Below are 23,512 nucleotides of genomic sequence, written 5' to 3'. Positions count from 1 at the left end.
GCTGCTGGAGAGAGGGGAATTTTTTTTTGTCTCTGTAATGTTTGATACTTGAGGGAAAACAGCTGGAACTGAGCATACTGGATCAGATGCAAAACGAAACGGGATGCTGGGGAATATGGACTGCACTGTATATCTGAAAAGGTCAGAGTTTTCCCTTGGTCAGTGCTGGAGAAATGCTGTGTCCATCTTAATTCCAGCCTCGAGAGCCTTCAGGAGGAGTGCAGGGAGGAGGAAAGGAAGATTTTGTAGCTGTGGCAGTTCGTGAGCGAGGCAGATGAGGTCTCCTCCTTCCTTTTCCTTCCCATTCTTTTCTTGTGCTGCTGGTTTTGATTTTCTGGGAAGACTTGGGGGGGGTGGGGAAGAGAAGTCGTCAATGACAGAGATTCAGCTTGGAGAAGCTGTTTATAACCAGGTTTAAACAGCAAGTCCTGAGATGCCAGACAGACCAGTGACTGACCCAAACCGCAGGAGCATAACTGGTATGGTAAGAAGAGCGCTGGGAAAGAGCCCTGCCTGAAACTTACTGAGAGAGGACGTGGAAGTAGTTATTACACAATGCATGGGAAGAAAGACAAGGGCAGGAATGAATTTCAATGCCTAGGATCTTACGTTGCACAGATTTAGAAGTCAAAATGGTATGTCATGCTTTCAGAAAAAAGAAAAAAAAAAGAAAAAAGAAAACCGTCAGTAATTTAAATGTTTCTGTCTGACCTGAGCTGAAAATGTTACAGAGCTGCATTGACACAGCGCAGCAGATGAGCTGGGTTAACATGACTTGAAGGAGCGAGCCATGGAACTGCTACTTTATTAATATTCCCTTTGTTTCTTTGCCAGTCAAGAGAACAATCCGATGATGAAACAGAGGAGTCGGTGAAGTTTAAGAGGTTGCACAAGCTGGTGAATTCTACTCGCAGAGTCAGGAAGAAACTCATAAGAGTGGAAGAAATGAAAAAACCCAGCACAGAAGGTAAGAAGCAATGTGCGTATGGTTAAAACTGCACATGTGAATACATGTTTCTGTTGAGAGGAGACAGAGAGTGGAGGGCTGGGGGAGCGAGGAGGGGTGGAGTGTTCTTAAGGGACGGTGGGAAAGACTGCCTTGTCTGTGGAGCATGCTTTAGCCAAGTAATTGCATTTTGAGACGGTGGAAGGAGGAAAGTGACAGCCTAGGATGTGGTTACTGCTGATCTCCTGGTATTCCCAGAGCAGCATTGGAGAGCCCCTCATTAAGAGATTAGAACTTGGTTTATGTTTTATACCTCATGCTGGGGAGGGAATGAGACTAAGAGCAATCCCAGCCAGCAGCCCCACAGGCTCAGCAAGGAGGTAAGCGGAGCCACCAACATGTTGCTTCCTCCTGCGAGGCCTGGGACAGCACACAGGTGAAGCTCTCGCTAGTTTTGGGAGGGTGATAGCTGGTTGGTGGTGCAGTTGCGCCGCATGGCATTGTCTTGTGGCAAAAATACAGAAGCTCTATCAGACATTTTTGTGGGATAGCAACTGCCTCGTGTAATATAATATTAACTCCTACTTTGGGGGAGCCTGCTTGCGCTTTGGCTCCTCAATGAGCCCTGCTGCCAAGAGAGAGGGGGAGAGAAGGGAGGAGGAGGAGGGTGGGGAAACCGAGAAGCAGAGTTCAGCCCCTGGGAATGCTGTGCCGCAGAATTAACTCCGGATGACTTATATCCATGTGTACGCACTCAGATTAACAGAGCCTGAGCCTCAGGAGCCTCGTTGCACAGCCCAGCTTAAGTACTCACTAGAATTGTGGGCGCCTCTCGATGTTAGTGAATCCCCCTCAGCTTTGCAGTGAGCTGAGCTGCATTATGATTCCTTCCTAGTGCATTTAAGGAGAACGTGTGCATCTTCTTGGATATGTGGCAGGAAGCTGTTGGCAGATTTGTGGTCTAGCCAGCCTCTCTCCTGCGTGATGATGGTGTTACTGGCTGGTGTGAAAGGCACAGCCAGTCTAGAGCTCTGGACCGGGCAGCTGTCTTGGTCTGAAAAGGTTTTGTCACCGCATAGGATGTGCATAAAGCTGGGTTCACTTGGAAGTAAAAACATGGTTTATGAGACAGGGCAAACAAAAGGAGGCTAGAATGTGCCAATATCTAAATCCATATGTATTTTGTGTTTGTCTGCTCCTAGTGAGCTAAGTAACTGAAGCTTCCTAATTCCTGGGCACCATTCTTATATAGCATTTAAAAACAAATCACATCGACATCTGTGTCATTATGGCTTTGTGTCATGGACTCACTCCAAATAACATCTGTTATAGTGTTGACACACAATGCATATTTTACAAGCTGTTTAAAAACATATTTACTCAGTGGACTCAAATTGTTTATCAGCACATATACAGTCCCAGGAGAATGTCTATTTTCTGTTCAAATTGAGAAACAGAGAGGGGAAAAAGAGCAAGCTGAACAGTCCAGTGAAAGTGGTGTCAAAATCAGACTCCAGTCTACAGACGTACCCAAGAAAAGTTCTCAAGAGTGAAAGCTGTGTGTCAGATGTGCTCCGCAATCCCTTCACTGTCACAACAAGTTTTATATTGGTAAAATAGCATCTTAGGTTTCAGCAAATATATATTTTTGCCAACAGAGTGAATCGAAGGTAGACAGGAAGCTTGTATACGGCAACCAATCTTTTATCTTGAAGTGTATCTCATTATTGAGTTTAGTAAATCATAGATGTTTCAGTATTGGTTCAAATTTAGCTCTACTGTAAGACTGTAGAAGCAATCAAAGATGAAGGCAAAGTTGGGTCAGGCAAAAAATTTATTTTGGCAAGAAATAGACACAGTTACATTTCTGTGTGTGTTTCTGATGCATACCTACGAATGCTGTGAAATTTGTTAGGCAGAACTGAGGAAAATGTTTACTCTCTACTTGTTGCTACATCTAATACATGAGCCTATACTTTGTTCAGAAGAACACACCAGAGAAAAGTTTCTTAAATGATAAATGTGAAAAGGAATTGCAATTTCAGGTCCCTTGTTCCCTTCTTTCCACTCCAAAAAGGAGACCTGGCTGTTTTCCCACCTCCAGTACTTGCACTGCAGAAAGCCTTCTTCCCTTTCTGTGAAATACGTATTTGGTGAAAACCAAGTGTTTCTGTCATTACCAAGACACTGTTGCAGGCACACCCACAATTTGGCCTACTTTTGTATCTTTGCATATGTTTAAGCAAATTGTGTGTAATTAAAATTGGTGTCTCTTCTCCCAGCAAAAACCCAAAACTTTTAATTTCATCCTGGAGTTCAACTCCATAACTTTCTGGGGAAAATACTGCTTTCTGCAGCAGCAGCAGCACTGGATATTGAAAAACGGGACCTGAGAGATACTAGGGGCTTTTTTAATACCTGGGTATATTTCTGACCTCTTGTAATCTCACTAGAGCTGACCATTATATGCAAGTATCGGAAGAAAAATATGAGAAGCAGATCCCAGTTTCAGCTTCTAAGGGGTTCTTAGAGCATTTGTGGTCTGTCTTAGCTGCAAATGAAAGAGAGAAGCTTAAAATAATGATGAGTTTACTTACGGGATGCTGTCGCCTGTCTGCTGTTAATTCATTGCAGAACTCTCACTTCAGAAATGGAAGGAACTGCTTTAGATTTATCCACTCACCAAATACCTTCTGGACTGCTTTTATTAGGAAGAGGCTTCTTCCATTTTAAGTAGGCGATATCTTAAACAAATACAATAAGTCTCTACAGGGAAACAGAATTATGAACGATGACATGCGCTGTGCTGCTTTTGTCCCCTGTAGGTGTGGAAGAGCACTCACTTGACAACTCTCCTATACTGGATGACAGATCGGCACTTTACTCTGGAGTTCACAAGAAACAATTCTACTTTGACGGCTCATGTGAAAAGCAGCCAGAGGACGACTCGGACTCACTTACTACTTCTCCCTCATCCAGCAGTCTTGATACATGGGGAGCTAACCGGAAGCTGGTGAAGACCTTCAGCAAAACTGATAGCCGTGGCCTTATCAAGCCTCCCAAGAAACTTGGGACATTTTTCTCTTACCCAGAAGAGGAGAAGACCCAGAAAGTTTGCCGCTCCTTGACTGATGGGGAAATGAAGAAGAGCCTCGGCTCGCTGAGCCATGGGGTAAGTACAGAAAGCATTTGCTTTTATGACAGCAACAGGCACAAGCACCATCTTCTGGTGTCCCTGGAGGAGATTCAGAGTGTAAGGAAGCAGATCCGATTGAAGAAAATGGATACTAACTATTCCTGTTCCAGAGCTTTTCTTTACCAGCGCCCTGCTAGGAAAGGAGCATCCCCTGCAACTTGCGACCTACAGTTACTGCGGCACAAAGCGAAAGGGGGTGGAGGTTGTGGCTTCCCAAACAGAAGGCTACGAGGGCGCACTTCTGTCAGCGAGTTCAATATTACCTATGTGGTGGAGAGAAGCCTGTACAGTCACCTCAACCTCTCACAGCTGGTGCGTCCCGTTACTGACAGGACCCTGAGCAAGGCTGACAAGCAGGACCTGAGGAGATGCCTGCTGGAGGAGGATGAGGAGGCCAAGAGGAAGTGGGCCGCCACAGTGGATCGCTGTACTAAAAGGGTTCTCTTGAGAATCCACCAAAAGTCTGTGAGTCAAAGAGTTGCCATGAAGGTGGTCTTCCAGTTTCTGTGGGGTTGCAGTCAACACTTTCTGCTTAATACTTTCAACTAAAATTCAGTGCATCTGCTTTCCTTGCCGTTAGAAACTTAAGCACTGTAATTCAGCTGTAGGGGAAGACTTTGATATAGTCCCATCAGAGAAGAGTTTTGTTGAGTCTGCAGTTTCTGTGTGTACAGAATAACTCAATGAGAAAGAGAGCAAATATGACAAAATGCTGCTTTTCAAATTCACCTAGCGGAGAAACTGATATCACTGGTGAACAGAGGAGCCTTGAGATGCTGTAAATGCATTCTATGTGATGCTTTTGGAGTCGTTGTTCTCTTAAAGGGTTACTGAGAGATGAACACAGTTTTTGGAGGATTAGAGCATCTCTAGGCAACTGTGGTCTGTTTCTTTCCCGCTGCCGTTGCCTCATATTGGCCCTCCCCTGCTTGATTTGCATCTCATCAGTTCACCCACCCAGCTCTGTATTCTCTGTTACACACACAGCTGCAGAAAGACAGGGAGTTTTATGTTATGTAGGCACTGCCCTCCTGCTTGTTGCTTACCACCACCAAGAAGTGACCCTTCTGCTCTGTCCCTGGCCACTGCTCCTTCTTTCTACTGTGGGGTGAAGGTGGCACCTTCCTTCAGAATCTTGTGGAAAGGGAACAAAGGGTGACCAAAAAGGGATATTGTGCTGTACAATGGGAAATTAAGTGATTTGAGCACTGCAGAGAGATCCAAAGCTGTTCTCCTGATTGTATGACCCAGTTGTGACAGTTCCCTTAACCATGATGCTGAGTTTCCTAGGAATTTCCCGCTGGGGCCAGCCAGATCTCCAGAGCTGAGCCAGCTACTCTGTTGTCTAGTTGACGATGTAGATATGTTCCCTATTTCAGTGGGTGGAAACAGTAGTGCACCCATAACGTCAAGCAAGATATTCCAGTGAACGATACAGTAGAAACAGCTTTTCCTCCTAACTACAGGTTACCTGTGGGAGGTGACCAGGCCTTCATGATTCACTTTTTGCTCTTTGGCCACAAAATAGGTAGTGTTTTTTCTAATTAGTACTATGAACGTTTTCTCTTGGCAGCTTCACTATTTCTTCTGCTTCGCCTGCTTGCCCTGCCATTCACATGGTCCTGTTTATTTTCATAGACACTGTACTCAAAAGACATTGTTTTCCCATAAGGACATTATAATGATAAGAGAAATCTTACTTGTCCTTCTGCGGGTTGAACAATAGGGGTATCTCAGGCAAAAGAGCATACTCTTATGTGCTAGAGATGCTCCATCATTAAAAATACCCTATAAAACTGCCTTTGTAAATACAGATGACAGAAACAAGCTTTTCAGTTCTTCCAATAAGTAGTCTCGCTACAGTAATTTCATTATTAAAACCATCTGGATTGGCTTTTGCTTATTCACAGAGATACAAACGGAGAAGAAATGGATAGAGTTTTGTTGTTGAGGAACTTGAACTCCTCAGTCAGCTGGTCCTCCAGCCTCATTTGAATGGGGTAAATGGTGGAGCCACACTGCTCTTAGTAGCTTTTTCAACACACTCCTTCCTGAAACTGCAAAAAGCTGGCAAACTTCAACTAATGCCCCTCCTTCTTCCTAGAAACATTTAACGTTTGTTTGCTGCAACCTCAGGGAAATTGCAATGCCTGTGTATTCAGTGGAACTGGTCACTCTGTCTTGCCTTGCTGTTCATTTTTGTCATTTATATTTGTTTCAGTGACCTGGACATGCATGAAATTTTCAAATCGCATCAGTTTTTCTTTTGTCCCAAAAGGATAATACTTTTGATTGCATGGCCATTCCATTGAATATCCCTCTCCTCATCCACAGACCTTTTGTTTGGGTACAGTAATGCGAGGATCACTACTGGAAGAAGGCAGAAGTCAAATGTATGAGGACATCCGTAATGAAACAATAAGCATCAATATTATGATATATTTATTCAGAAGCTTTAAACCAACAGATACTTTGCTCTCTGAGAAGACTGATATAGGAGGAGCTCTGGCTGGTTTGACAGACAACTTTGCTCAGAGTAGTTCCAGATGTCCTCTCTTCGTTGCTGGGGTCACCATATGCTGTAGGATTAGATAGAATGGACTCTTCACAGAAGGATGACATTGCTCATAGCTAAACGTGCTGTGTTTTAAAAGCTGATCTTATTACTTGTGGTTGGTCTCAAATGCTTTCCAAAAACAATTTTTAAAAGCTATGCCACAGTCACATTGCCTTCTGGAAAAAAACACTTAGAAAAATTCTACATCACAGCACTCTTTTTAATGTGTGTGGGGCACAGGCAAAGCTGGCTTTGAGTGCTAGTAGAGTTGTGGTGGGTACAAAAGCTGTCATCCGAGCACTGTATGTGCACAACACACAACTTAGCTCGAAAGAAGACTTCTTAAAAGCTATTAATGTGTGTGCTGATTAGCAGTGAACAGGGCAGGAAGAGTGCTTACTTTAATAGAATTAATTGGTGTAGTTGTTAAGGGGCACAGTTTATAGAGTTTGCTTCTTTCTAATAGAGCGTCAAAGCAGACTGGTAGTTCTCAGGTGGTCTGTCCTCACTGACTCCCAAGTACACACTCACAGTACTGACTAGGCAACCTTTGGTAGGTCTGACCTGATGCTTACCTGAGTTTGAAGGTGTCCTTGAAATTACTCTGTTGGGTAGTTCAGGCCCTAAGAACTTAAGGTTTGCGAGTGGTTGATCTTCTGCCTCCTGTTTGTCTCAAGTCAAACTCTGAAGAGAATACTTAGAGTAGATATCTGCCTGTCTCGCAACCCACGCTCAGAGCCCAGAGTTCAAGTTGTGCAAATAAATTGGAACTGCCATACCTTAATTTCCCTGGATTTCCCTGTAGGACTCCTGGCAAAGCCAGGTACTTGAGTACTGTGCATTTGGTTGTTCAGTGACCAAATAAAAAGTCAAAGATTTTACCTTTTGGACTGCAATGTAAAAGCTGGATTGTCCCTGAGCCCTCTAAGTGCCTGGTCTTTTTTTCAAGTTGCACCAAAGCTTTAGCAGAGATGCCTCTGCCACAGTTAAACTGTTGGCTGTGGCGATGCAGCTGTACTGAGTTTGGTTGCCCTCTGCTCTTGGGAGGGAAGCAGTGTCCTACTGCTGATTTTCTACATATATTCAGGATGAATTCTGTCAAAACTGAGTTATTCCACCAGGTGTTTATGGCACTGTAAACATAGCGTGCTTTCTCCCAGAAGTATCAGAGGAGCTACGTAACGCCACAGGTGTAATGGTAAATACCTAATCTGGAACCAGGGCTTGCAGAGTCTCTGGGAACATGGTGCTTATGGAGACCTGGGCTGGTTTTTCCCTCCTCTTATGAAGGGCTTGCCCTACAAGGGCTCTAGCATTTTGCTGTATTTCAGTGGAAAAGGAGTCTATGTAGCTATTCCCAGAAGGTAGGTTACTCAGTGCTTTAAAAGATTGGTGGTTCTCTGTTTCAGTGCTACTGTGGACTTATTTATGAAGGCAGATGGGGGAGTGCTGAGGTGGAGTTGCCAGCACTCTGGAAAACTTGATGCATAAGATCAACAGTTTGCTCAGACGAGAAAGTCTCTTTTTCTTTTAAAAAAGAAGAGTAGGCAATAGATGACTAAACAGCAGCAAACCTTAGGCCAATGAGTTGTCTCTGGAAAAGATAAATCACTCAAATTGCTTTATAAAAGATTTCTTGATTTATAATCTCCCATCCTTTTCTTTGTTTGTTTGTTTCCATTTTTGCAGGCATTTGTGTTTTCACTGGTGTTCTCCAAATCACAGATGTTTTGAGTGAGCTAATAATTGTGATAGAACTGTATCCATCTCTTTTTTTTTTTTTTTTTTTTTGCAGAGAACCTGTAGCTTTGGAGGATTTGACTTGACAAATCGTTCCCTTCATATTGGAAACAGTTCTGACCAAATGGTGGGTTTAAGACAAGAAGGAACAGACTTGAAATAGCATAAAATGAAATGCGCAATAGAGTTATAATAGACTGAAGTGTAATTTAGGTCTGTAATGACAGCTTGGGGATCCAAGAAGGCAGAGTATCTTTGTTAACCTCAAGTTTCCTTAGCTTTGAGAAAAACATACCCACCCATATCCATGTGTGTATAAGTATTTATATGCCATATGTGTAAAGAAGCAGGAACAAGTGATCAAAGCGTAGATCTGGGGGCACATCTGTGGGCTATTCTTATGTCTGACTTCCTCAGAGCATCAGCCCAGGCAAAACATATGATTACTATACTTTCTTGCTGAAAATATTTACAAGGTGGAATGATGAGGCAAACTTCCATTCGCTGAAGATCTGCAAGTTATTTGGGTGGAAGTCATTACGTAAGAGATTTATTATTTGTTTTCTCATTGTATCTAAGAGTTCTGGAGTAGACCAGGGTCTCATTGTGCTGGGTGCTGCGCAATCGATCTCAGAGCTCTTTGAGTCAAAGGAAAAAAAAAAACTTCCCCCGGGAATTAATTCTGTTTTATGTTACTCATGTTGATCCCAGTGTTACTGCTGATCAGCCTTGTGGCCAAAAATAACGGAACAGAAATGAGCCAGAACATTATATCAAATGAAACTGCCAAGATTTTTTTTTTCCTTTTGCCCATATATTTTTTTCTTTTGTGTTTCAACATTGGTTCTATTCACCTGAATCAAGTCTGAATTGCAAAGTATCTTATATGCCAGAATTATATTCTTTTTTATGTCAGCTGGGTTTTTTGGGGTTGTTTTTGGTTTTCTGATTATTTTTTGTTAACATCATAAATTGCCCCTAAACTGGCCGCAAACTATGGATGATTATTTTATTCACCATTTTTCAGCTCAGTAAAAAAGTCAACTTCCAAACTTATAGTGTTTATCTTTAATCTTCGATACTTTAGCATATTTTGTTCAGATTGGTTTTGATATAGGGAAGTGTGAAATCTAGATGTTACTTTTTTCCCTACTAGCATCAGTAGTGAGAGAGATGCAGTGCACCAGAATAGCGTATGCAGATCAAGGGTTTTTTCTTGAAAACATTAAAGTTCATTAAGTGGAAGGTTTATTTCCGAAAAGATAAGGCAAAGAGCTGTCCTTAATTTTTTCTAAAAGACCAAAAGTTACCAAAAAAGTTGTAATCACAAATAACTTGTAAAGGAAAAAATATGGAATTGTCAGGAATGAAGTATCAGCTGAATTTTGGAGAAACTTTTGGGAGAACGTAAGTAAAGTGTGTTATAGCAAACATACATAAATTTAGAAAAAAGGATAAGTCTTTTATGTAGAATATAGTGCACGCTTATTTTAGAGTTTGTTATCTCACATGCCTAAATTGTCCTCAGAAGGATTATTGAGCCAAGTCAGAGACTAAATTCAGTAGTCAATCTATTTGGCCAAACAGATTTTGGTCCTTTTTGCATTGTGATTTTTGGTGCACCATTACCAATGGAGTCATAGAGCTGCCTTGCTGTGGTTCCTGACACACTGTAGAACAAAAGACCATGTCGAACATGCTGCCCAGAAAATCTGAATACGGACTGAATCATACAAGTAAGGCTGGTGAAATGTCAGCTGATCCGTGTTAATTCTTTGTGTGTGCTTGTGGCATAAGTAAGTGCTAGGTATCTTAAGCTGATTTAGAAAAGGTTAAAAGCATTCAAAGCAGCTGACCTTTCTCATCTACTATATATGGACCAACTAATTTGGTTCAGCAGTATCCTGTTGTGCGTTTAAGAATAGCTGTGCAAGTGTAACCTACTATGGTTGATGGGTTTAGTAGCTTTTTGTGTATTTTTTTTATAAACAGTCCACAGTAAAACCACAGAGGTGGTCATCAAGAGACGTTAACTGAATGCCTGTCTGAAAATAAAAATTAAATTTGGATAGCCAAATTTAGGTATCCATATATATATATACAGGCAGATATATATTTGGCTAGGATCTCAGAGGTATTTTTACTCTTTTTAAATTGTATGTAGCATTGACCAACGTGAGCCACAACTACTGTTGTATGTCAGGAGATCTTAGCCTGAGTTTTCTATTCAGTCAAAATACTTACCTGAAACTCAAAGGGATAAAGGCATCCTAAGAAACCCAACACAAGGAAGGGCTACAAACCAGGCCTTAGGAGTAAAGTACAGCGGACCACGGCAGTGATTTGCACAAGGTCTCAGCAGTGAATTTAGAGCAATAAACAGGACACCATGCTGCTGGATACCTCTGCAATGACTGCTGACTGAGAGGGGAAAATGGCTCTTACATTTTATAGGCTTAAACCCTGTTTTATTTTGCAGGGCAAAGAAGGAGACTTTGTTTATAAGGAAGTGATCAAATCACCCTCTGCCTCCCGTATATCTCTGGGCAAAAAGGTGAAGTCTGTAAAAGAAACAATGAAGAAAAGAATGTCTAAAAAATATAGCAGCTCTCTGTCTGAGCAGGTATGTAAGGTCTGCAATGGAATCCACTTAATAGTGTAGAAGTGATAGTTGTTATTGGTTCCCATGTTTTAAGGCATCTCTGAAGAAATTTCTAACAAGACTATGTGGTGTGGCTTATTCTTATGTTCTTATAGAATCTCTCACTGTGAAATAGCTTCCTATAGATGCCAAACCATGAAAATGCATTTTTAGATTTTCATTCAAGTAGCTCATCAGCAGGAGCCTGTGACTGATGGTATTACACATCTCTCTCTGTATTTCCATTTCTTTATCTATCATCAGTATTTATTAAGGGAATCGATCTGTGGCATGGGGTCACAGTAATGTATTTAATCTGCGATTTACACCTTAGTTTAAATTCCCAGCATAACTTCACATACACGGTTCCTCTCTGCTATAACAGATTTTTTCTCCATCATAGCTTGCCCTCTGCTGCAGCCCATTAAAACAGATGCACAATGTAGTCAGAAAGTGGCATCCCACAGAAGATTTTACTATTATTCTTTCATTACAGATTTTTATGACTTATTCTTAAAGGCAAACCTGAAGTACATTAGTTCTAAATTAGGCTTTGAATTTCGGTGGCCTAGGAACAATTGCTGCCTTTTTCCCTTTTGGTATATTTTGGGTTCCTTGCTTTGGTGGAGCGTCAAAAATTCTTCGGCCTTTGTTTAAAACCAGTCTTGCCTCTTGAGCTCTGTAAAGCGGAGCTTAGAGAGCAGAGCTGGCTCTGGCCAACATCGCCCCCAGGTGGCCTCGCACCGGCCGCTCGGTGGCCGGAGCTGCTGGCAGCCAAGGATGGAGACGGCCCCGCCACATCTGCCTTCTGGCATTAATGCAAAGCCCTAGTGCTTGGAAAAGGAACAGTTTGTAACATTCGAAATAACAACCCCAAACTGCAGGGTCTGGAGACAGGATAGAGAGGCAGAAACACGACTGGTTTTCTGCACTGTTTGCAACATTAGAATCCATTTCCAGTAGGACTATTAGCAACACTTATTCATAACTGGTGGCAGAGCTGCAGTTATGGGTATTTAATTTAAATTTACAATTAAAACATTTTAAAGTCTTATGCAATTTGATATTGATAAGAAGATGCTCTGGTGTCTGACTGGTCTTACAGTGCCTCCCTGCAAAGTCTGCCTAAGAAAGGGATACTTTGAGAAATGGGTTTACAGTGAGTTAGCAGTACTTCTGCTCTCTAGCTGTCTCCAAGATTGAGTTGACCTCTGAAGTCATATGCTGGGATGACATTTTTTCTGATGATTCTGCTGCATGAAAATCATAGCTTTCATCTAAATGTCTTATGACAATACATCTCCACGAAATCTCTTCTTGTATGCAAGCTATAATTATTTTGTTTTCAAACCTTTTGGTGCAGTCATTTTAGAATATTTCTACCTTTCTGGCATCGTGACTCAGACTATGTCAGTATCTCTTCTTGTATCCAAAAAAAACCAAGCAAAAGCTATTCTGCCCACAAGTATCTACCGCTTTGCTTCACAGAGGCTGACAGAATTTCAGTTTAGGAGAGACCCTTTTTGACTTCCTGTAATGCTTGTCCGAATGCAGAGAGAATTTGTCTCACCTATTGCACATGTAGTAAAATCTTATATTTATGCATTCATGAGTATTTATACTATGCACAGGTTGCATTTTCAGTTTATGGTGGTTTTTTTCTTCAAGGTAAATGAGCAAAGATATCAACAATTCACTGGAAAAAAAAAAAAAGTACATTGCTGTGCGTTTCACTTGCGTTGTCTGATTTGTTTGTATTCGTTTTTGTACAAAATCCTGATTCAGAAAGCTAAATTTGGCGTTAGCTGTTTTGCAAGTACTGCTGGCAAAAATATCATGTGTCACTAAAACCTTTGAATTGGGAGTTTTGTGTAATGTTCCTTTCTACTTACAATGCTACATTTTTCAGACTGGACGGTTCGCTCCTGTCCCCACTACCATGCCTAATAAAGTGGGGTTTCTGCCACAGCTGAGTACCACTAAATAAGTAGATAAATGTAGAAGGTTTCATCCTGTCTGATAAAGAGCAGAAAAAGAGAATCTCTTTCCTTGGAGATGGAGAAGCAACTCCGGTCAGTGCCCATGTACTTTTACCAAATTGAAATGATTCAATCCCTTTCAGGAGTCCAGTCCTGGGGTCATGCCGGGTTCTCCGCAGTCGCCTCCACCAGACACCGACTCCCTGGACAAACCCAAGCTGAAAGCCGGTGGCTCAGTAGAGAGCCTGAGGAGCTCCTTAAGTGGTCAGAGCTCAATGAGTAAGTTGGGTTGCAATTGTGTTGCTCCATTTCTGTGGCTTCAGGGAGCAGAGATCTCCACAGTAAGCAGAATCAGAGAAAGTCAAAGCAGAAGCAGTGGTTAAAAAGCAGAAAGGCTGATGGGTTAGTCATTAAGGGTTTACAAAGAACCATAAGCTCTTTGGTGTACAGAGGATATTTTTTCTTTGTGTTTATACCAAGTCCTGAAAAAGTGAAATCCTGCTTTCTGGCTGGATCTGCTGGGTCCTTCTATTGTAATATAAATCATTGGAGTGAGAATTACAATCCTTGGTCAGTAGTAACCATGCTCATCTTTACACTAGATTTCTGTTGGGCGCTTCTGATGGGCTTCCCACCCCCCACTCCAGAGAAATCTTGAGGTTCTCTTATTACTAGTTAGAGGAGTATCATTTAAAACCTGTCTGGTTAAGATTATGTCTACACGAAATGGAGCTTAAATGAGACACAGATGGTGTCAAATTGCTTCACTGTGAATTACTGATCAATAAAAATCAAGAAGATATTAGAAAAAAAAAACTGAAGAGAAACCTTCATTTTTAAATAACTGAAAATGTGTTCGGAAAATCATCTGCGTTTTGTTTTGTTTTTTGTAATACCAACACAAAGTGTTGCCATAAAACCAAATTCTGGACTTGAGGGGAATTCTGGAACCCACATGCAGGATTGAGAGCTTATTTACCTCACACCACTATGGTTTTTTTGTGGGCAAAACTTCCCAGAAAGATGACGTCTCCTGTGATCTACCATAGATGAGACAGCAGTTAAACAGCTTCTCAGTTTAGTATAGAAGAGCTGAAACTGGGAAAACAGGAGTGCAAAGTAGATTAACTAATTCTTCCATCATATATATATATATAAAAGAAATAGCAGAATTTAAGGCTTTTTAACTTTGATTACTACGTTTTGTAGAAAATAGACCCATTTTCTCTCTTGCCTCTATTTGTTTCTGAACCTTCTTCACAAAGGGATTATTTTTTGTGGACTGATACTACATCTCTCACACAGGTGGTCAGACAGTGAGTACAACAGATTCCTCAACCAGCAACAGGGAGAGCGTGAAATCAGAAGATGGTGATGATGAAGAGCCTCCTTACAGAGGACCTTTTTGTGGAAGAGCCAGGGTTCACACTGATTTTACTCCAAGTCCTTATGATACAGATTCTCTGAAGCTCAAGGTACCAGCTATATCTGTTTTTAAGGGGTCAAACATTTATTTTGGCAAAATTCTTCATTAAGAGCTCCTTGGAAGAACTATATAATTCTCCATCTTCTAATGAGTTTAGATGTGTTTTTTGAAGCCCTTTAACATGTCTTATTCTGATACATTTAAGATTTGCTTGAATTATAGCAAATGTTGTAGAACATAAGTTAGGTATTAGTATTCTTCCTTGTCCAGGGAAAGACACTTGCATCTTTAGTTTCTGGAAAAATAAAAACGTGCCACAGATTTATTTTCATTTTGCAAGGATTTTGTTTGAAATGTTGGAAAAATACTTTGTCTGCCACAATGAATTTTCAAAATCCTTGGAAGAAATGTGGATGCACCTACATGTAGTGTCTCTTAATGGCGTTTCAGCTAATATAATTTATTTTGAGTTAATATTGAATTACTTTGCTGGCTGTGAGTTGTCACCTTCACTTTAATTTTTCTGGATATCAGCTTTTTTTTTCTTTTTTTTTAAGTCGTCCTGTGTTCAATTCGAACTACCTGACTCCTTACAGTCATTACTTAAAATTTCAAGGGCAGCTAATTCCTATTAAAGCAAATGTATGTAAGGTAATCTCTTAGGATACAAAACCAATTGTGCATCCATTTCTTTGTTATGGGCAGGAGCATATTAGGAAAAGCAACAGTGTTACATGGTTTCTTCTGCATGTGCCTCATTTCCCCAGGAGATCTGATGTGAGATTGTGGCCGTGTACACTGAGCATGTTCTTATTTGTACCAATTTCAGATAGTTGCACAGCTTAGAGGCATTGTACTAAACAGCAATGATGTGCTACCGGGGTGTAGGCAGGTTTGTGAATCTGGACAGCTGGGGTCTATTCCAGGTTCTGTTGTTGACTTGTTCTGTGGTCTTAGTTTTGTCACTTAGTTCCTTTTTCTTCCATTTGTAAAGCAAGTATAATCAGAAATTTTTGCGAAAGCTGTGGTTAACTTTTTGAAAACCAAAGAATGTTGTGCATTCTGTGTACATGAAAATCTAAAAGAAAGTGGATGTGCTTGCTTGGATATTGATCAGAAAGCACGCCTGAATGGCTTTCTTGCTTCTTGGGTCTGCAGAAAGGTGACATCATTGATATCATCAGCAAACCCCCCATGGGCACTTGGATGGGCTTGTTAAACAACAAAGTTGGCACTTTCAAATTTATCTATGTGGATGTGTTAAATGAAGAGGAAGAGAAGCCGAAGCGGCCCACCAGGAGACGCCGGAAAAGCAGACCACCCCAACCCAAGTCAGTTGAGGATCTCTTGGATCGCATCAACTTAAAGGTCCAAATTCTCTCTTTCTGTTTACCCTTCAGTTTTGCTTGTGGGAGGGGGGCCACACTTTTGGAGTTGTTAGTTTTAAAAGCTGCACAGCAGATTCATAATCCTAAGGATCGTGACCCCACTTAGCAGAATCGGGTCTTAGCTGCAGACTGAAAATGGCTTTGGCCACACAGAACTGCATATCAGGCTTGATGAAGTGCTGCAAGTTTATGCACTCAGAGACTGTAAATCGTTGCATAATGTGGCTACTGGCTAACCCATGACTTTAAAGAGGAAGTTATTTTCCATGTTTCTGTTCAGAAGAGCTAGGGATAAACTGGTGTTGCTGTCATTCACCCTTGGTACTTCTCCTTTCATACAAAGCTGTGTCATATTGTGCATCCAGGCAGAGTGCTACCCAGGCCATTGATTATAGTGCATTCCAAATATAAAAATATGTGCAGCATTCTAGTTCTGGCACAGCTACCTCCCTGAACTCTCAGCAATGTTTATACAAGATACAGTCCTATAATTTTGCTGTTATACAGTGGTTTGCATTTGCTAAACTACTGCTTTTTTGTTGGTTGTGAAAATCCCTTCTAGTATCTTCATTGAAAAAATAAGTTGAATATGTATGTTGTCTTAAAGCCTCTTTTTTTTCCTTTTATGCAGGAGCACATGCCCACTTTTCTGTTCAATGGTTACGAAGATCTGGATACCTTTAAGCTTTTAGAAGAAGAAGATTTGGATGAATTGAACATCCGAGATCCTGAGCACAGAGCTGTTCTCCTCACAGCAGTGGAACTTCTACAGGAGTATGATAGTACGTGGGATTTTGAGGTGTTCAGTTTTACTAGAACTCTGCCAAGAACCTTGTGACACCCCTAAAGTAGAAGACTGGTTCCAGAATTTTGACCTTCCTTTTTTTTTTTTTTTTTTTTCCCCCTAATCTAGTTATTTCCAGGGTAATCCTGCATAACAGCATGTAGATTTTTGAGGAGTGACTTAAGACTTGCATTTGTTCAGCCAAGATTCTTTGTTCATGTAAGCCCTATTACCCAGCTTATGTAAGTGATGTCAAGTGAACAATACATACCCTTTAGAATACTGATGTTCAGGAAGAAATCCTGAGATAACCTATTCAAATTAAGAAGCTGAGGCATGGAGAATAGGAAAGAAGAAACTTCTAGATTAGAAGGAAGAGAGTGAGATTATCAAGGGTAAGAAAAAGATCAAGGCCTAGAGGGCTGTGGAGAAGGGAAATGTGAATTAAACTTTCTCTTATATTACCTGCAGGTGCATATGATCCTTGGACTGTGAATTGCAGGATTGTACAGGCAGCTTCAGGTTGTACTCAGGACAACACAACAATTTTCAAAGGGAGAAAACAGATCAGTAAAGTGCAAAGAGCGAAAGATGGTTACCCAGCTATCTAAGGTGCAGCAGTGCAATTCTGCCTGTTGTACAGATGGTCTCAGGCAAGCAGTTGCAAAGATGAGGGGAAGTAGAGTAAGCCACGGCAGTCAAATTTGATGGCATCTTTGCTGCACAGGGGGAAGCAGGGCTGTACCATCCACATTGTAGTCATGGTAGAGTAGAATCACTTGAAAAGCAAGTGTAGCTTGAGACAGAAATTTAAATGCGCTCAGTACATAGTTGCAGCAAGTTAACACAGTACTGAACTTTCCCTTCATCCCTGAGTGTCAGCAGAAGTTTAGCATCCCACTGAGCATAATCAGCGGATTAAATTGTGTGAGGGCTTTCTCAGCTGCTTCTGTGCAAAATCCTACGTTTTAACTTAAGTTACCATAGCAGCAATTTAAACAGCTGCTGATTAAGTGGGCAATGCTTAATTCCGTTATAGAGAAATGTGTGGTTAGTATCTCTGGACAGTGCTGTGTGGCCTAAGCTTTCACTGACGTAGCTTTCTTGTTCGTTTCCCAAAGAGGCATCCACACTTTCTCCACCCTCCTCTACCCCCCACTAAAACTGCAGTTGCAGAATTAGATGCTATTCACCTGCGTCAGAGTAGCTTTTCATCACCTAATATGACCTTCTCTTCATTATCTGCAGACCTATTTAGAATGCTCACTTCCCTGAAGTAATTTTTCTTAGGAATCTTCAATTTTGGTTTGAAAACTTGAAGAACTATATGATGTGGTTGTTGAAAAGTATGAATTCCATCTCCAAGTCAGGGTGATGAGGAGAAAGAGAAGTGAGGACCAGACATCTGGAACCTGGGAGGGGCAACAGCACTTAGTTCCACCCCATAATTAGCTTTCATGTGCTGAGAATAGGAATCGGAATAGCCATTTCTGACATTTTATTGCAGGGGAAAAAAAACACAGCATAAACTGTATCCTTGCATCATGAAGTTGGTTTACTATATCGTCGGCTCCAGATTTAGTTTCTTTACAAAATATGATTTCTGACCAAACTTTCTGGGTAAATTCCTGGAATCCAGCCTGTGCAGCCTAGATGGACCACACTTGAGTGGCTCTTTGCACAAACCAAGGAAGGGAAGGAATTTTTACCACTTGTCTCTCCCTTGTCCCTTCCCGCTTCTTTAGGGGACAGTATCTAACTTTGCCAGACCCACTCCTGACCCTTCCCCTTGCTCCCTTCTGGAAAGTAGATCAGGGTTAGCATTTTGTTATTTTTTTACTCGTTTTGGTTCTTTTCAGTGTTTTTTGCTTTTGTTTTGGGTGTTGGGTTGTTTTTAAGTCTTAGGAAGAATTTTGACACCATCATTTTAAATACATTTCCATGGTTTTAAGTTGCAGGGCTTGGCCCCAAGGCAGCTGAGGCACACATGGTCTGTTCTGCTTTCATTGTGTACCAGACTGCTCCCTCACACCCATGCTGAGCCTGTTGCTTAATCCTTTGCCAAACGGGATGAACGTTTCCAGTGTTTGTGATGGCTGTTCCTAATGCTCACTATTTTCTAAAACACTGATCTGATACAATTAATACAACAGGGAAGGTAATGGCATTGGAAACGGGAGGTTGAGAAGTTCAGCTGGATTTTCTGTTTGCCTGCTTTTCATTGTGTTCTCGCATCCTCTAGGTAACAGTGACCAGTCAGGATCTCAGGAGAAACTTCTCATTGAAGGCCAAGGCCTAACTGGATGCTCTCCTCGGGATTCTGGCTGCTATGAAAGCAGTGAAAACCTGGAGAATGGTAATAGTGACAGCAATGAACCTTATAATCCCTGCAGTCTTTTTTCAGTGGATAACTTTGTATACTTTCTGCTCCTGTTCCTAGCTAGCACAAGCTACTTCATACTTGACTTTCCTCTTTGCTCTGCCTGCCTCTTTCTCTCTTAGCTTGAGCCATTGGTTTTCGTTGCTACTTTTTCTAGTTTTATTTGCTTTGGTAGGAAATAGATCACATTTCACAAATCATCTTTTGTGACCCTAAGGCAACAGACACTCTCACTGCCATTCCCTGCCTTCACTTCCTATCATATTCTCAGGCAGCTGTGCCTCATGAGGCTTGCACTTCTTAGACTCTGACAGCCCTTGTCTGAGGGTCTGCTGGCAGACGAGAAGTCACTGAACTCCACCGAGATAAGGAGAATTTAATCTAAACCCTTACAAAACCTGTTTAGAAGACGTGTTCTCTGTTTTAGGACATGTTTTTGTATTTGCTTAGGTTGCACAGAATCATAGAATAGTTTGAGTTGGAAGGGACCTTCAAAGGTCATCTAGTTCAACCCCCCTGCAATGAGCAGGGATGTCTTCAACTAGATCAGGTTGCTCAGAGCCCCCGTCCAGCCTGGCCTGGAATGTTTCCAGGAATGGGGCATCTGCCACCTCTCCAGGCAACTTGCATTCTCCTCTGATCAGAAGCCAACTGCAGAGATTTAGGACTTTTTAGTGTATGAATACTAGCAAGTTAAATTAATTGAGAAGTTGGCAAGGAGATAAACTATTGAAAAAAAAAAATGCTTATGGTATCGATTCCTATTACCTTATCTTTCATCGGAGAAAGGCGATACACTGATAAATTACCAAGACAGATGACAAGAGAGATTGCTCTGTTTTGAAGAAATCAGGTTGTTGTGCTGACTGAGCATGCTTTACTTGAGGAATGGTGTAAACTTGTCATTAGGATGAATTATTAAAATAGACGAAATTGGTTTGAGTTTCACATTATCACTCCAAGCATTTGAGCCATCGCTTGGCCTCAGACTGCCTGGTTTCATCGCTAAAAACCAGTATAAACAGGAAACCAAGAACAGAATAAATAGAAATACTGAATGCCCCTCGTACTGGCAATTTTTCCAATTTAAAATACAAGCTGAAGATCTTTCTCTTAGTATGTGGATTTTCTGTCAGTCTGACACTCAGAAATAATCATTTGCTGAAGCAAATCGCAATTTGCTTTGAAGGTGAATGCTTGAAATTGACAATATACTAAATTCCTGAAAGCAGAGAGAATTTTTTTTCTTGAATATGAATCCCCATACAGTAGGCATGCTGGAATATAATCGTAACTAAATATATAGCATATGTGACAATTTTATTTCCTTTTTATCTCTAAGTGCCATCATAATGATACTTGTAGCACTGAAGTTAAATTGCTGCCTGTGCATTTTTTCTAATATAATAAAATCTTTAGAAAGCAATCATCGCCTGCCTACTTAGATATTTACTATTACTTTTAAACTAATATTTCTATCTAGGTTTGGCAGAATGTGAAATACCACTGATGGTTTTTATATTGCTTTTCACGTATGGCTTGCTGCATTTCTGCATCATTTTTGCTCACAAATGCATTTAATGCTTTTTTTTGAAAACCATTATGAAAAGAACATTTGGTATGGGATTCATTCAGAGATTCTGTCAAGGCTGGTTAATCTGAAACATGCTCCACCTTCTTTGCAAAGTTCATGGACCACAGTTGTCTATATGCATGTTGTTTTCAAAATACATTGGGTTCTCATCTGTTAAAAACAAGGATAATGTGCTGATCAGCAATAATAAACTACATTTCATAAAGGGGAAATGCATTCTGAGAAGAAATCAGTCTCCAGATTTTCTGGAGAATGGTTATACGTAATATTTTGATGACTAGTATAGTATCCTGGTTTGGGCTGATATTTGACCTTTTGCCATCACTTCTAGATTTCAGTGCTGCCCTTACATTTTGGCTAGAAAATGGTTTGCTAGGTACTATGACAGTGGTATAGACATATCTTTCAAAGGTACTTCTCTGGGTCCCGCTGCAGAAATATGTGGCTATTCTCATAGTTATCCACAATGTAGTTACAGCAGCATTGTGATTTTATTCCACTTTATAGAGAGCAAGGAACATACAATTTGTGACCTATTTGGTGTTAGACCGGTAGAACAAAAGAGCAGAAAGCAACCGTCCATGGTCAGACCATCAGTCCATATAGTCCAGTGCTTGGTTTGAAACAAGGCAGAGGGAGCAAGCTCTCTTTTAGACTTGTGACAACACTGCAGTTATTGGGCTTGTTTTGCATGCAAGCATCATCTGTCTGAGATGCATTTGGAAACAGTGTCGGAAATCTGGTTCTCACAGGACATGCCAAAAGCAGAAAGCTAGAGAATAGTATAAGGACAGAGAGAGCATATTTGCTTCCCAGGGTACTCTTGGGAAATGAATTGCTGAAGGACTTGAAAAATTTGGTACTGTTTCCTGGCATTCATTCATTTTCCTGAAACTGTTTATGAACATCCCTGGTCTTCCTTAGAACCTTCATACCTAACAGCATCTGTGTAGAGACCTCTGTCACACTCCTTCCCAAATCATCTCTTTCCTAGGGTGAGAAGGCTTGTTAATCATTCCTTAGATGTCATCTATGTCCCTGGTCATGTCTGGCTTCTTTGAACCTTTTCTTGTTGTGCTGTATACAGCCTTTTTAAGGAGAGAGAGGATGTGAAGAGATCAGAATTGCACATGCCGTGCGCAGAGCAGAAGAAGCAGACAAACCATGGCTGGATCTGGTGGGATAAGGCTGTTCTCCAGTTTGTTCAGAAACTGACGCCCAGATTTCCATAGTGCCAATTGGGCATCCTAGGCACTTAAGCATTAAGTGCTAATTAGTCAGAAAAGGAAGCAGCAGAACAGGTGGCCACGTTGCCTAATGTAATGTGCATTTCCACTAGTTTGTAATCAGTAAAAAAAGCAATGAGACAAGGATTGCCTACCGTGCCATCATCTTTGTTGTGGCAACAGAGCTGTTTGAAATGCATGCAAAATGCAGCCACAGAAAGCAATCCAAAGTGAAGTTGTTAAAATCTGGGATCTGGACAGGCCACTGAATGCCTTTTGAGTACTTAAATTTCTGAGGATGGGCTTCCATACAGAAAAAAGTACTCAGAAAAACCTGAAAATTTCTTGCGGTACCTCTGGAAATATTCCCCAAGGTAATCTCCTTTCTTCTGAGGCAGATGATGACTGGTAATTGAAAAGTTCCTTCTCTGTATTCTAATAACAAGAACTATCATGAAAGGTTGACAGTGCTTTATCTAAAATAAAAAAACCTGCACCACAAAATAAAACAAAGGAGTCGAAGTATGCCTGTAGCTTCAACTGGACCTGGAAACAATATAAACTTTCCATTTGCTTTGTGTAGGAACCACATTTATTAAGTTAGTTTTCACCCAGACACCTTTGTCCTTCTGCACACACTTAAAGATGCTACTGTGGTTGACAGCACTATGAAAGGCATTGGACTGCTTAACTTTACCTGAGAATCATTAGAATGAATGATTATCAAAAATACTAACATTAAAAATGTTTTGAATCTTACTAGCTATACACTTTAACCCTTGTAGGTTTTTTAATTTTTTTTCTGAGATAGGGAGGGCATGTTACATCTATGGACATTGTTTATATAGCTCTCCACTTTATGAAAATAACCTAAAAACATATTTTAAAGTCTTTTTTCAGGAAATATTACCTTACTTTCTTAATGTCTCAGAGCACAATGAAGTTACACGTGGCAGTTAGGAAGAGGGAAGGAATAGCTAGGAAAAGAGAAATCACAGCTGCGCTCCTGATATTGCTCTTGACTTAAATCTATGTAAGAGAAATGACATTCTGAACACCTGTCCTTTGTGCAAAACCGCAGCATTGAACCCAGCACTTTTTTTAAACCTTTTTGAAGCAGAGAGCTTGAAGATTGCATGTTTGGTTATTTATTTTATAGACAAAATGTTTTGAACTTCCATTCTCTCCGCATTTGTATTTTTATGCAAAACAGGGCTGGAATGAACCAAAGTTTTTATTTTACTTTCCGTAATTTTTTCTTTTCTCATTTCTCTTGGGTTTTTTCCTCTTCCATTTCGTATTCCAAATTTCTTCTTTTCTTTTCTTTTTTTTTTTTTTTTTTTTTTTGCATTCCTAGGCTCCTGGCTTTACACAGTCATATCCTATTTCTAATGAAATGAAATGTTGTTTACTAGATACCCTTATGGCCTCAGTAAGAGCTTATATTGCACGGTAGTAGCATTTCTCACAATTTTCTTTCAGTGTTGAGATTCTTGAGTGTGCTTTCCTAAAACCAGTATAACCCCTGATCAATATTTCAGATAGAAAAGAAGGTACATGGATTTTGTTATGTGAGCTGTGACAGCGAGCCCCAGACAATATGGTGATTACTGCACAGGTCAGCCATGTACTAGCAAATATGAATTATGAAAAGA

The 23,512-nt window shown here is 40.7% G+C and overlaps 1 protein-coding gene across 7 annotated transcripts in view; it reads left to right on the top strand.

Moving 5' to 3' along the window:
• SASH1 (SAM and SH3 domain containing 1) overlaps positions 1–23,512 on the top strand; it is a 215,238-nt gene that overhangs the window by 183,074 nt on the left and 8,652 nt on the right. For 4 of the 7 annotated variants that reach the window (XM_065630373.1, XM_065630372.1, XM_065630371.1 and 1 more), the window contains 9 exons: positions 835–967; positions 3,772–4,118; positions 8,495–8,566; positions 10,919–11,062; positions 13,203–13,338; positions 14,365–14,534; positions 15,644–15,853; positions 16,505–16,655; positions 18,900–19,013. In XM_065630373.1, coding sequence (XP_065486445.1) covers positions 835–967; positions 3,772–4,118; positions 8,495–8,566; positions 10,919–11,062; positions 13,203–13,338; positions 14,365–14,534; positions 15,644–15,853; positions 16,505–16,655; positions 18,900–19,013 — 1,477 coding nt within the window. Of the gene's footprint in view, positions 1–83; positions 142–193; positions 280–550; positions 636–834; positions 968–3,771; positions 4,119–8,494; positions 8,567–10,918; positions 11,063–13,202; positions 13,339–14,364; positions 14,535–15,643; positions 15,854–16,504; positions 16,656–18,899; positions 19,014–23,512 lie in introns of those variants that run through there. The other 3 variants (XM_065630378.1, XM_065630377.1, XM_065630375.1) reach the window with 3 other exon arrangements.

Source organism: Caloenas nicobarica, chromosome 3 (assembly GCF_036013445.1).
Source record: "Caloenas nicobarica isolate bCalNic1 chromosome 3, bCalNic1.hap1, whole genome shotgun sequence".
Taxonomy (NCBI): Eukaryota; Metazoa; Chordata; class Aves; order Columbiformes; family Columbidae; genus Caloenas; species Caloenas nicobarica.
The sequence above is the reverse complement of the archived record's forward strand: the minus strand, read 5'-3'. Positions and strand labels throughout refer to the sequence as shown.